The 14,461-nt window shown below is 44.5% G+C and overlaps 1 protein-coding gene across 1 annotated transcript in view; it reads left to right on the plus strand.

Moving 5' to 3' along the window:
• Window positions 1-11,798, plus strand: part of RNF150 (ring finger protein 150) — a 126,889-nt gene extending 115,091 nt beyond the window's left edge. The window contains exon 7 of the mRNA XM_063337011.1: window positions 5,072-11,798. Coding sequence (XP_063193081.1) covers window positions 5,072-5,190 — 119 coding nt within the window. The 3' untranslated portion in view covers window positions 5,191-11,798. The remainder of the gene's footprint in view (window positions 1-5,071) is intronic.
• The last annotated feature ends 2,663 nt before the right edge of the window (window positions 11,799-14,461 follow it).

Genomic DNA, 14,461 nt, shown 5'->3' on the forward strand with positions numbered 1-14,461 from the left:
ATAAGGTTCACACCAACACATAAATTTTTGATATTTTTCTAGATCTGAGAGCATACCTGTCACAAGGGATTTCATGGTTTTGGCTTAGTTCTATCTTCAGAAAATGAAGATTTCTGAAATAAGGTATATCTCACAGTAGTGAGAATGTGAAATGAATAGTGAAATCAAGTCCAAGTTTTGTTGTATATTTATTGTCAAAACGAGGTTTTAGGCAGAGTCCCATTGTCTGCGATACAATTTCTGCCAGCTAAGGGTGGGATAGTAACTGATAAATTTTCCCCAGCTTTTCATTAGATGAAGAAATCCATGATTATTCATTTCTCCTCAAAGCTGTGCATCTACCATCAGGAACAGAAGATCTGCACATAACAAGACTTGCTTTTTGTGCTAAATGCTCACCTTTATAGCTTGGCAAAAGGCTACACCTGAGTCAATAGCACGGTAGCAGCTTTTCCTTACCTTCTGATTCCTGTGTCTCTCATAAGATGAAAAAAACCATTAGCAGCTGCACAGCTTTCTTCAACAGTTTAATTGTGTGTGGAGCAGGACTGAGCGTGCTGAATTATTTCATGGAGAGTTGATAATAAATGAGGGAAGGGAGACTGACTCCCAACTGAATAGTTTCTTGCTGCGGCCCGTGTTTTTAATCCACAAGAATAGGAGGTTACTGGCTTTAGTTACACTTTCAGTAGATGAATTACACACTTGGTGGCAGCTCTCATTTGACATGTAGTGATCGATACTTCTCTGCTTACTCACAAGTGGCTGTAAGAGCAGAGAGCTACCTGAAGGTCCAGAGAAGGAAAAAAGTCTGTCATCTTAGACAAACCTTACATGCATTCAATGCTGAGAAGCTTCTGCTGTATAACATTCTAGTGTATTCTTATTTTTCTGCTGATTTCCTGGGTGCAAATTGCTTGTGGAACTTTTAGGGCAATCATGGGGTTCTGCAGCTTTTCCAGCTCCGTGAGCCTGAGGGAAATCTCAGCCTCTGGGGCAAGCAGGAGCAATTTTAGGAAAGCCCTGTGGCACTGCCCGTGTCCTTGGGACATCAGAGATGTGGCCTTCTTGGGAGGAGCCTGGGCTAAGCAGGAGTGAGGCCTCCATGAGTGCAAAACCCACCACAGTCAGACCAGCTTGTTCCTCATCCTTGAGCGGGTCATTACAAGTGTATCTCGATTTGTGCCCTGCCTGTATGCTTACCTATGCATGGCAGATGAATGTTTTTGTAAATGCACTTTTCACTCACTGTTGAATGCTTAGATCCCTCCCGAGACTCTTAAAAACAGTATCAAATTCTTAGAAACCCATCGTCTGACCTTTTTCTTTTGGAATATTTATTAGTGTACAACAGCTCCGGACTTACTCAAAGTGTCAGGAGTAGCAGCAGCAGTAGATAACTATTACTAGTGTGCAGTCTTACTGTTTCTAAAGCACCAGAGTAATTAGCTATTTTCATCCTTGTTTGATTGCAATTATACTCAAATATAAACATCACTTAATGAACTTTGCCGCAAGTAAGGGCTGTACCACTATTATGTAGGGCAGTTCCATATCTACGTGGTGATACTCCTCCTGCATCAGCATAATTAAATTTAAAGTAATACTGGCTAGAGAAGGAGTCTGTTTTATTGCGCCTCTCAAACGAATGTGTGTCAGGGAATATAAGCGAGTGGAAAAAGTCTTGTCTGGAAGTGGGCAGCGTGCTGTGGTGTATTGCGTTTCGCTGACATGAGAGGAATGTGGCAGCAATGTCTACAGTTGCCTGCTGTAGGCACTAGCACTCAGGCTGAAAAGCAGCTTGGGATGTGCCTTTTGCTTCATTAAGCAAAAGGCTTTACGCCCGTGGCATGAAGTGCTGTGAAACACAGTGGAAGTATTAAAGCGTGTGTTGCTAGACAGGATTGCCAGTCTCAAACATCTAAAATCACAAGTCAGATATTCCAACATAAAATCTCTCTAGAAATTAGGGATGTGTTTTTATAAACTATTTCTTTTTTACATCTTGAGAGTCATCTATTTTTAAGTGAAAACTGAGATCTTCGCTGAAAGTTGAGATCCTCACCTTCCTTCAGGGCTTTAAGAAAAACAGCAAATTTCATAAAACTTGCAAAAAGGTGGTAAAAGTTCTTAAGAGTGTGTCAGGCATCTTCTGTAGCAGCTGTGTGATTGTACAAGCTTTGCCATTGTAAATAGGATCTAAAAAGCAGGGATGCAACGTGCAAGGCTAAGCTCCTGGCACTTGCAGTTTAGTTGAGGCTTGCTAGCCTTTAACAAATGTCACTAACTGTGCTGGCTCACGGTATTGAGCAGCTGGCCAAAAGACTTAAAAAAAAAAAAGCCACCACAGTCTAGAAAGCCTGTGCTGCGTGGGGGAGCCACGGCGAGGCAGTTTGTAGGCCTTACAGCCAGAGTTACCTACAGCTGATCTGTACCTGGTGTCACTTCTGCAGCTTCCCAGAGTTGCATCCCGTGCATGCTGGGGTCAGCAGTAGGACTCCTGTTCACAAGAGCAAGCAGGTAGTGCTGAGGGATGCATTCATTTCCTTGTGCTGTCTGCGGCTGCCAAAGAAAGGTCAATGCTGACCCTTTCCCTGAAAGGGAAGGTGTAAGGGACAGGGATGTCCGCAAGTTTTTCTCCCCACTCTGCTGAAGCAGCAGGCTGTAGCTTTAGGATTTGGAACTGCTGCACTGTTAGCAAGAAAGAAAGGTGGAGCGTTCGTGTTTCCAGGCACTTTTGCAGCACTGGAAAAGCAGTGCCAGGGCATAAGCATGGGCATTTTTAGGATCCTATGTTCATTGTTCCTACTGACCTAAACTTCAGTCCCAAAGAAGACAAACTACAAAGCCTACACTTTGGAAAGACTGAGGTCCAAGAATTTGAATAATTGTATGGGATTTTTAACGTAAAACTCAGGTTTGCTGGTTTGGAAAGCGGGTGCTCCTGTACATGGGTTGGACAGTTGGTAGGTGAGCCGTAAATCTGCTGCTGTTCTATCTGCCTCTCTTGAACTCAGTTGAGATTTTTTTTTCTGCTGTGCAACCCTAGAAGAAACAACAATTCTTGAAATACCATTCCAGCACCATAAAGGCTTCTCATTTGATGCTCTGACATTTGGTGTTGGCAGCTCAGCCTGCCTCTCCAGCATGCATGTGGCTGTCATCATTCAGCCAGTCCTCCTTCCCTGCACAGCTACTTCGGAGGAACACCACCTTTCTCTCAAGAGTGCTCCAAGCGGTTGTTTAACGTGGCTAAGCCTCAGGAGCTGTGTCACGCAAATGTAAATTTGCTTTTAGGTCAACATGTAAAGCATCATTTTCATTGTTTTTAAGAATCCTATTAGTTACAGAGGAAGGATAAATAATCCAGTGGTTTGGAACCACATTGTTCTGGCTCGGGGAGCTGTTACCACTACAGATGACGTTTTAGGTCTTGGAGGTGTATGTGATGCACTGTTGTACTCTTGGATCCAGCAGTTCACCTGATGGTTCAATGTAATTGAAGCCCACTGAAGTCTGCAGGAGATACTCAGTTCGTACTTCCTCCACCTCCAGTGGAAACATTTATAGTCAGAAGCAATGCCTTGAAATGTTTTACTACTGTCATATTGATAGGGGGAAAAAAATAAACAGATATAAAGAGTCTGTGTGCATTAATTATTTATCTTGCAATCAAGAGAGTATAAAAATAATCCAGGGCTGTAAAGGAAAGCGCTGGCTCTTTCAGTTTGAATAATGCAGACCCCGCTCAAGCATTCTCTGCAGAACATGAGGTCTAATCCCAGCACAAGTAAATAGATGGGTTTTTTTCTGTAAAACAGATTTAAAAATCATGCAGCTCTTGAGAGGAGACTAATTGTGCTCACTTAGCTTCAAGTGAATAATTAAACTGTGAGGAGTTATTATTTTCCTGGCTCCTCTGTAATGTTTCTTACTTATTAATTCTTAGATATTCAACTTTTAGACTTTTTAGCATCAATCAAGCTCTGCTTCTATTGTCTGAAAAATAAAATATGTAAAGGAAAAGCTGCCACGGATTTAAATACATTGTATTGTTACAGTATAAATATCGTCATTGTAATTAAGCCACTTGAAAATATGAACCATCAACTTTTTCTCTCAGGGACACAGGCACCTATGGGATTTTTGTGCCTTTGAAAATCTCCCCAGAGATCCACTGTGCTTTGTTTCTCCTGATTGTTCTTGAAAGAAAATTAGCTTTTAGTCCTTTAAAATCTGTTGACTTTATCTGCTACTAAATACACACGTAGTAAGGGCTGTGGGATCAAAACAAAAACAAGTTGTTACTCCTACGCTTGTAGTTTGGCAAAAGTCAATAATCTGACTCTTACTGTATTTGGGATCATGGTGGATTAAGGTGGATCCCTTTGGCCTGGATCAAGAACCTGCAAGGTATCTTCAAATCAGAGAAAAGGGTGAATAGAAAAGAAACTGGAAAAGGACGAGAGGAGGCACCTGAGGGGGCAGGTAGCCTGGTCCTGAGTCCTGGGGCAGAACTAACAACACCCTGTTGCTCCTTCCAGACATTAGCCTACTAGCGCGCTCTTAAAAGTCTCCGCTAACAGAGATTCTGTCACCTAATGAGAGTTTGGGCAGATTTTTTTCCCATTAGAAATGTTTTCCTGGTGGAAATGTTTTCCTGTTTTCCACCAGGTGCCTGTGACTTTGTCCTTAAGTTGCTGCCTTTGTGGGGAGAGTATGATGATGCCATGTTGAGGGAATTGAAAGGGGATGGGGAGGAAAGTGCTCAGGCAACATGAGGAAGGTTGTGGAGATGAAAGAGCCTGGATGGAGAGCCCCGTGAGGATTAGGAGGGGAAGAAAGTGTTACCCATCCAGGCTCCTTGCCATCATGTTTCTCGCTAGTGATGGCTTGAACTTTCTGATATTTTTTAAATACTTTAGACGGATATTGAGTAAGAGCAAAGTTCAGAACCTAAGCACTACCTCAGTGGTGGAGAAACCTCTCATCTGCAGAACTATAAAATAGTGATACGTTGACATCAAGATGTGACCATAATGCCCTTTTCCTGTCTTTTCTACCCTCACAGATGAACAGGAGCCAGCAGTCAGCAGTGATTCAGATATTTCATTGATTATGGCAATGGAGGTTGGACTGTCCGATGTGGAGCTTTCCACTGATCAAGACTGCGAAGAGGTGAAGTCTTGAAAAACAAACAGAGATCCGACACTAAACTACAGGGGAGGGTCACAGGGAGGGACCGAGTCAGCTTTCTAGGATTTGGACCAGTCATGCACATGCCTCCAGAGCACTGTCACTCCTGCACACTCCATTCTGAGATGGTCACGAAAAGCAATAGCAACAGTTGTGTCTGCCTGGATGCGGTTTCATCATCTACATACGTTCATTTTGTTCACATGGGAGATGAACGCTTCCAGTTTACCCACGTGCTTGAGAGCAGTCATGTAACTCTTCAGTGGCTCGTAAATACGCAACTGAAATGACAGCTTGAGTGTTTTCTACACTTGTTTGATTGGGGGTTTGTTTCTTTTTTTTGAAAAGACGTATGTTTGTTATGTTTGTTTGTTTATAGTTTGTAATGGATGGACGCTCTGTTTTTGTTGACTGACCCCAGCTTTTTCAAGAGTTCAATCCAGAAATCTGAATTCCCGTTCACTGGTCACTTCATGATCTGACTCCAGGATTTATCATTGCCGTGTTGTTTCTGCGTGAAGTACACGTGGCTTCAGAAGGACGGTGCACCAGCACCCTGCATTAATGTGAAGCCTGCTCCCATTAAGTGGGAGCCTTGGAAATGGTGCATTCTGAAGGCCTTTATTTGTAAAAGAGCTATGAATTAACAGAGATTGCTGAGATTTGGGTTAAAACTTCATTATGTTGGCTTTTACTTAGAGCTCTGCTATAGACGAGTATTGTACAGTGTGAAAGAGAGAAAGAAAAGCTTAAAGCTTCACTCTGTCCTTGTAGTCCTTTGCTATATTTTATGCTATTAGCAGTTGTCAGTATATTAATGGCCTTCCTTCAAGTCACCATTCAGTAGCTGAAAAAGAAAATCTAGTGTAACATCATGTCTTTTCTTAATTTTACAGACCGAAATCTGACCGGTAGGCTAAAGGAGTGTCTGAGAGGTTTCCAGAGGCTGCTTGTTGACAGCTGTGCAGTACACGAATGATGAGAATATTCTCAGAAAGGGTCTGGCGATGCTGAGATCAGTGTCAGAAATTGCTAATGAAGCAGGAGGCAGCTGGTTGGAATGTTTACTTCTGGTTTGTTTGGGGTTTTCTTCTTAGTGCATTTCACTTCTTATGTTTTGATGGTACTTTTTGCCCGCTTGTTATCCAACACAAGAGTTCAGGTCGTTCCTCGTCCTCCAGAATCCCTGTCAACATTGTCGCAAGCATAATGGCATACTTGCGATTTGTATATAGGTATATGTACCAAAATATTTTGGATAGAGGGGAGGGAATTTGAAAATAAACAGAACTAACATAAATTGGAACACTTAAACAATAATGACCTGTGATGATTATTTAGTTCAGCCTGAGCTCTGCTTTCCAGGGAAAAGGTTATCGTTACTTGTTCACTGTATGATTTCGTTCTTCAGTCAAAATACTCAACTGTGGAGAGGCATTTTTAGCTTACTGTTATACAAGAGTAAATGGTTTCCGTTGACAGTCAGATGATTTGAATCACATTACTGCCTCCTGAGTAAGTCCATAGAATCAACAATTCATCTTACATCGAAATTTCATGGAGAGGTCAAACATTTTGACTTGATGGTGTCATGGCAGCATCTCAAAATGCAACTATTAGGGTTCTTGCTGCATTTGATCTCCTTGTGGATTTACTCGTTAGATGCAGAAACCAGCTTCCAGCCAAAATTGGGTTTGTCAGACCTTATTCAGGAACAAATGTGTTTAGAACTATCCCTAAAATTTTGGCCAACTTGCTTCTTTAGTACAGGAAGAAGGAAAAATTATATTCCATGCTTTTTGGTCCAGTTAGAACTCAGTTCATTTTATAGCTTTTTTTTTTTTATGTTCTTAGGGATGTTCTGAATTGCAGGGTAACTTTGAGGCAAAGGAGCACAGCGTAATCATCCTTCAAAACCACGATCTGGAAATGTGCCGTTACATTTTTATAAGCCATTTGAAAGGATATCTCTTTTTAATTAAAGAGATACAGGCAGCTGGAAATCTGCTTGGTTTAAAAAGAAAGTTAGAGATTTTTCCAGAGGGCACAGCTAGGTCAGTCTTGCCAATATTTGTGGTTCTGTAATTATTTTTTCCTTATTCTTTAATGTTTTCTCTATTCCTTGCTGCTATGGGAAAGGCCCACAACGTCAAGGGAACCGATGCTGAAATTCACCCCTACACAAGAGAGTTTGCACAAGGTACCGCACCAGCTCCACCTAAGCTCTGGAAATAATGCTGAAGTGGGATTTAAGTGATGTTTACACCAAATACTGTCCCTTCAACACGGGAATGAATTTAATCTCAAATGACTGCAGGGGAAAGAGTGAAGCTGGTTATACACAGTCAGGTCTCTCTATGGAAAGTACACACACTGGTACAATTTCTTCTCCAGCGCTGGAGCCTGGGTGCTACATGTCACAGGAACATCACGAACACGATGTCCAAGTTGTCAGTGATGCTTTAACATCCGTCCACTGCGGCCCAGCACACACAGACGAAAAACTCCTGGCCAAACTGTTTGGGGTTTCGGAGGAGCTGTCGCAAAGCCTTCATTTCATTTCACAAACTTAAATAAGTTAATCTCAATGGATAGATTGACCAATTATCTGTTGCCATAGCGGAGTCACCCACAGCACAGCAGTGCAAGCGAGGTCTGCGGAAAAGCAAGGCAGGAGGTGAAACGCCCAGCAAAATCATTAATGGGAGCTGTGCTCAGAGGGGCATCACATAGGTGGAAACCCTGCCTGTATTTCTAGGAGTTAGTGAAGGATTTCGCACTGTGCATGCTCTTTTCTGAAGGATCGCATAGCAGATGTGGTCCCTCGGGGTCCACAGGTGGCCACTGGCAGAGGCGGGGTGCTAGGCTGGCTGAGACGGTTTTACGTATCACCATACTGCGGTCTCTCAAAAGAGGCCTCCTGGCAAATCTGGGTCAGGAGTCTGTCTGCTTTTGTTTACCCAGTTCTACCTGCAGTTTCGCTCAGGAAAGATGTTTTTCCGTCCCTGTCCTCAGGTGTTCTACAGCTCTGAGCACTGTTAAGCGATAATGAGTGCAAAGCCAGGTTACACATCACTGAAGCCAGAACCTGGGAACGCAAGTAAATTAAGTAAATGTTTTATTCCGTCCTTCTTCAGCAAAGCACTTTGGACTTGTACCAAAATCAGGTTATTTTCAACAAGTCTTCTATGAGCATAATTAAGCCCCTGTGTCAAATGGAAATGTTTTCCTAAAGCAGGACCTGGCTGACAATGTTCTTTGTATATATAACCTGTGAAATGCCTTGGGAATTTGAGGTGCTTCATAAATATTAAGACCCCTAGATGTATGTTTGTAACATGTATGAAAGCCTTAATTCTGCAGATCTGCGTGCCCATGCACGTTTTCGCTTACACAAGTCTCTCCACTGAGATTCCCCACAGGGTAAAATTAAACTTCCCAATTTGCAGCTTTGGGCAACATCAGTCCCATCCTGAGCATGGTGCGAGTCCTCGGTACCGCTGCCCTCTGAGCTTGGGCTCCGGCATTAAATATGTGGGATTCAGATGCTGGGGACACAGCACACTGCCTGTTCAGAAGGGAAAGCAGCCTTTAGCATACAGCCAGGAAAAAACCAAAATCCTCTGGTGCCCTCTGACGAACAAGTAAGTGCTCATGCACATAATTCTGCGGACACGCTGTGATTGCCCACCCACGGTGCTGGTGGTGGGGCAGAGGGGCACCTCCTGCACAGGGCCGGTGGGCCAGGGACGGTGCAGCTCTCTGAGAAAGATGCTCTTGTCACTAAGCTGATCTTGCGTCTCTCCAAACTCCTCCTCTCCTGTCATCTGAGGCTCTTTTCTTTTCCATGAGCGAGTAGTCGGTGGGAGAAGCATTCGCTCATCTTCGCTCAGGCTGGGTTGCAGGGTGAAACTTGGATGGACGGAGACTGCACTCTCAGTGTCCTTTGTTTTCATGGGTTTCACTGAACTGCCTTCCCAACGGTCTGTTCAATAGGTAGGACATGTAAAAAGTTACATGGGCAGAATTTTGCACTTGCAAACGACCTGATGTTTGCATGCGGGTGTGCAAGGCACCACCTCTCCATCCCTTCCCCACGGCTGACCCTTTCTGGTGGGGATAAAGATCTGTCACTCGCTGAGGATTTGGTGTTGGGTTTTTTTTATTTTATGACTGCTTTAGAGCCTCAAACCCAGGATCAGGACAATCATAGCACTGCAGTTAATTCTTCAAGCATTCCATAGAATTAAATTGCCATGTATGCATATAAAAGTACATTGATATGACTATGGAAACTGTATTGTAGTGGAAACAGAAGCAGCTGCCAATTTTAGACTTTTTATAGGAGGGAGATTGTGGCACTAAAGAAAAAGGCTTTGTAGAGGCAATTTGAAAAAAAAAAAAATTATTGAAATCACATATGATGATAAGAGGTCCCTCGGATCTCACCGCTTTAATGACCCCTGGATCAGGTCCAGCGGAAGTCATTGCAAGGAGGGCAGTACTTCGTCTCTTGCTGAATGACTCGTTTGGGATACATTCTTACTTCGTTACAAAATGAACCCAAGCACCAGAGACGGATCCGGCTCTTGAATTTAATCTTTCTCAAAGAATATGCATTTTGTGATCCAAAGGTTTTGTTGTCAAACCTGTTAACCCACCTTCTTTCCCCCCCTGCTAAATAAAAAGAAATGCTTGTCCAATTTGAAAAACGTCTAACTCAGAAGACCTTTGCATATGGACGGGTTGCCCTGGCAGGTATCTGCAGATTGCTTAACAACAGTTACAGATTTTCCATGAAGTCTGTTTTATTTGCCATTCTTGTTAAACCTGGAATGCGGTCGTCGTATAGATTTTGCAGACTTTTGCCTTACAAACTTTTTCCCTTTGGATATATGCCCCAGCCCTTTGAGTGGATTCTGTGGTTAAAAGGCAAAGATCGGGGCACAAGTCTTTATAGGGAAATCTCTGGACTGCGGGTCCTTGCTGTGACAATTGGTCTGTGCTGAAATGAGGATAGAGGCTATGCCTAACAGCGGGAAATGCCTTTCAGCCCAGGCAGCTGGGAATCTCCCAGGCTTTGTTTACAAGAGGCTCGTTCCTTCATGGTCTCTGTCTGTAGGAAAGCTCATGACTAAGCATATAGTTTGAAATAAGCCAGGAATAGGAATTTACAGGCTGTGCAAACCAAGGAAACCAACGGTCATTTATTGATTTCTGTTTGTTAGAAATAATGGACTTTTTTTAACCATTTGTTGTTCTTGTAGATCCCTGTTGCACGGACAAAGTTACCGGTCTGCTAGGAATAGGGGCCAGGACAAGCCGAGTCTCTAAACAGAAGAGGGAGGGCTTGGTTTGCTGTTGGATGCATCCATTTTGCAGGAGTCAAGAGGAGGAGAAACCCAGCCGGTTCCTCCCCAGCCCCTCTCACAAAAGTTTGCTCTTGTGTGAGCTTTTGCTGCAGGGGAAGGGGATCATGGGATCTAACGCTGCGCCGCTTCTCTCTTGCATGTCGTGCTGCCTGTGTCTCTTGTAGCAGGTTGGACTGCTCTGTGTCAGCACGCGGGAAGGGAGCCAGCCAAAGTTCGGCTTAAGGGCTTAATGAAAGATAGGCCATGGGGGTTTGGCAGATTTAGGGCAGCCGAGCTGCTTCATATCCAGTGCTGACCAGGACTGCTGCCTCATTGAAGAGCACCGAGCATTGACTGATTTGTTTTATAGAATCATAGAATGGTTTGGGTTGGAAGGGGCCCTAAAGATCACCTAGTTCCAACCCCCTGCCCTGGGCAGGGACACCTCCCACTAGACCAGGCTGCTCAAAGCCCCATCCAGCCTGGCCTTGAACACCTCCAGGGATGGGGCATCCACAGCTTCCCTGGGCAGCCTGTTCCAGTGTCTCACCACACTCACAGTGAAAAATTTCTTCCTAATATCTAATCTAAATCTCCCCTCTTCCAATTTGAAGCCAAATATAGATGCAGAACGTGTGAGCGTATATGGGGCAACCGGCACGTCAGAAATGAATGGGCTTGGTTAACGCAAGCGGGGAAAAACAGTGTCGCGAAATATTTTAGAGGCGAGGGAAAATGAGGGTGGAGGTGGTGTTTTAGCTGACTTTTTAAACAGGGACAATTGATCCAACACAAGCGCTGCTTTTATTTTACCAAGCTGTTACCTGAACTAATTGATAGTTTCGCAGTTGAAAGAGGAACGCCAGATGGACTTTTTAGCCTGGATTTGTTTGCGTAGCAGATGGCAGCGGCGGCCTGGGACGGCGAGCGAGGGAGACGGCTGCCCTCTGCCGCACGCTTCCCCTGCCGAGCTGGAAACCCGCTCCGTTCCTCTTCCCTTCCTTGGCACTTCTTTCTCAAGGAAGAAAAAAAAAAAAACCAAAAAAAAACACCCCAACCTTCTGAGCTGGAGCTGTATTTCAAAGGGAGAAATAGAGAAGAAAGATGAATGAAAGATGTTGTGGCTTCTGAATGTAAAGCCAACAGATGAATTTTCCATCTGAAATTAATCTTGTTTCTCTCAACTATTTTAATTGTGAATCGGTGGAAGTTATTTCTTTCTGGAGTGAATGGAAAGAAAAAAAAAAAAGGGAGAGGAAAAAAAAGAAAAAAGAAATAACGTTTTCCCTTTCTTGTTTATTTCTTGATTCTTGAGTCCTGTGTAGCATTAAGAACAATAGCAAGATCAAGATGCTTGTTTGCTCTGAATGTATACAGTTATTTCAGATGTCGAATATCTAAATGTTTTGTCTGTGTGCGTAATACCATCGTTAACTTCTTGTTTCATGTTAGGAACCTGAAATGACTGTACCGTTTTATAATTAGAAATGTAAAGAGGGGACAGTGGGTGGGAGGGTCTGTTATTTTTATAGCAAGATGTTCCTTGTATTTAGTGAACATTTAAAATGGTTTTGTACTTGTCAAAATATACATTCCATCCATTTCCAAAAGAGAATTATTTTTATTTAGAGTAGTTTCTAAGCAAACAGAAAAAAATGTGGCATCCCATTTGTAGGCAGTTCATGAACAGAGCAGAAGTATCCTGGTTTTCAGTGATGGCTCCAGAGCTTTTTTCCAGCTGGGTCCCTTCTCAGCCGCTGCAGAGCCATACCAGCAAATGCCGATGTTCGAAAGGGAAGAAAAATCCCGTACGAAACAAATACCACATGGATCAGTGCAAAGCTACCGAAATAACTTCCAGTTCGGAGACAATGGTCTGTCCCAGTGAAATTCTCCGAGTTGGTCAGTCCTGCTGTGGGTTTACTGGGAGGCCGCTGGCCCTGCCCCTGCCTGGGGGGGTGACAGGGTTGTCACACTCGGGCACTGGGGCTCTGGCCGTGCTGCGGCTCCCTCAGGATGGCAGCCTGTTTTTGACGGAAACTGTTTTGCTGGTGAGGCGGTGGGTTTCTGCAGGCTGACCACCTTGTGTTTCCTCTGACTGGGGAAACGACCCTTCATCTCCACGTTTGAAAAAAAAAAAAAAAGAAATTTCTTTCTCCAGCCAGCTGCGCTTTGGTTTGTGAAACACCTACCAAAAGACCATGGCAGAATCACACAGTGGCATTTGCACAGGCACTTCTTTTTCTTGGAGTTAGCTTATTTCCCCCCCACACCCCACTACCTGTGACTTGCTGCCAAAACAGCGCGGTAGCAGTTTGTGAAGCAAGCCTTTTTTTTTTTTTTTTCCTAGCGTTACTTTCTGTACAGTATTGCAAACATACTTTAACTCTTTGCTGATATTTTATAACGTATACATCTTCTCCCCCAATGCACTTTATCTCTCTTGAAAAATGTGGGAGTCGGAGAACTACCATCCTAAAGGGATTTGCCTGAAATCATGAGGCACACACTTTTTATCAATTTTTTTTTCCTTCTTGCTTCGTTATATACTGTAAATGCTAAAGAGCACGGACAGTGACTCAGCTGGGGGAAGCACCAAAATGTTGAGGCTAATATTTGGAAGCATTATTCAGTAGTACAACATGGCTATTTTTGTTATATAGAGGATTATAATGTAAATATGTGAGACTGTGTTATTATGTACTAGTAAAATATTGCAACTCTCGAAGGTAAGATGGTGAATTCCAAGGAATTTTATTGCAAGTTTTTTAATAAAACGAATCTGATTACTGTGGCGTACATGTTTTCTAACAGGCTGTGTAAAACTGGCATTTCCTGATGTGTGAAACTTGCGGATTGTTTCATCCTGAGCTTAGACGCTGCAGACTTTGGCAGTCACCGGCGGCAGAAGCTACAGGGGGAAGGGACCCGAGTGGCAGCCTGGCCTCCGTGCCACCACTCCAGCCTGTCACTGCCCTGGTCCCCTCTGTCCTTCAGCTTCTTTTGATGAGAAAGCAGCGGCTGGGGGGGGGGAGGTAAAAGTTTTTCCCTAAGGGAAAGCTGCAGCCTCATCCCAGACACTGGGCATGATGTGTCAAAATAGCTTTAAAAGGTGACAGACGGCTCCGCCATGCCTCGGTAGGAATGGCACCGCCGTTCAAGGGGTCATCTGGCTGCTCTTTGATCAGCCATTGCTCCATGTCCCTGGGAGCGAGGGGACATGGGAGAGCCCCAGGGATTGTAGCGCCATCCAGCATAGGTGTGCTGCTTACAAGAGCTTCGAGGCACAGTGAAAATCCTGCTAAAAGAAATTTAAGAGACTTAAAGAAAAGTTTTCCAGCAGAGGCAGAAGGCGGCAGACAGGAATCCCTGAAGGAGGGCCAAATCCTGGCCCCAGCCGCAGCTCCCCCACCGTGGGAGCCTGGCCAGCCCCATCCTGGCCCACGTTTCATGCATGCTGGCCGGTGCCTCCAGCACAGATGCCTCTCCCGCAGCCGCAGCAATGTGTTCGAGGCATCGAGGTGCCAAATCGGCTGGGGCTCCAACTCGGATTTCACCCAGGGGTGAGGAAGGCAGCAGCCGTGGGATGGATCACACCCGCTTCCCCCAAATCCCCTTGCTCCCGTGCGCCCACCCTCCTGCTGGGCGTTGCTCTGGCTCTTCATGATGGAGGGGCAGCAACGTGTCTCAGGGCTGGAAAACCGCATGTGACTTAACGTGGTTTTATCAGCAACGCTGGGAATTATTTTTCCCTTCCCAACCCGCGGCACAGCCTGGAGCTCCCTGTCCCACCAGCCCTGCTCCAAGCACAGAAGCCCTCCGCACCGCAACCAGCCCTGGGCTGCTTGTAGAGGGAGATTTTAGGTATTTCTAGCCAAGGAATCTGGTCTCGCTCTTCCCCACACGGCTCCCCC

Source organism: Chroicocephalus ridibundus, chromosome 5 (genome assembly GCF_963924245.1).
Source record: "Chroicocephalus ridibundus chromosome 5, bChrRid1.1, whole genome shotgun sequence".
Lineage (NCBI taxonomy): Eukaryota > Metazoa > Chordata > Aves > Charadriiformes > Laridae > Chroicocephalus > Chroicocephalus ridibundus.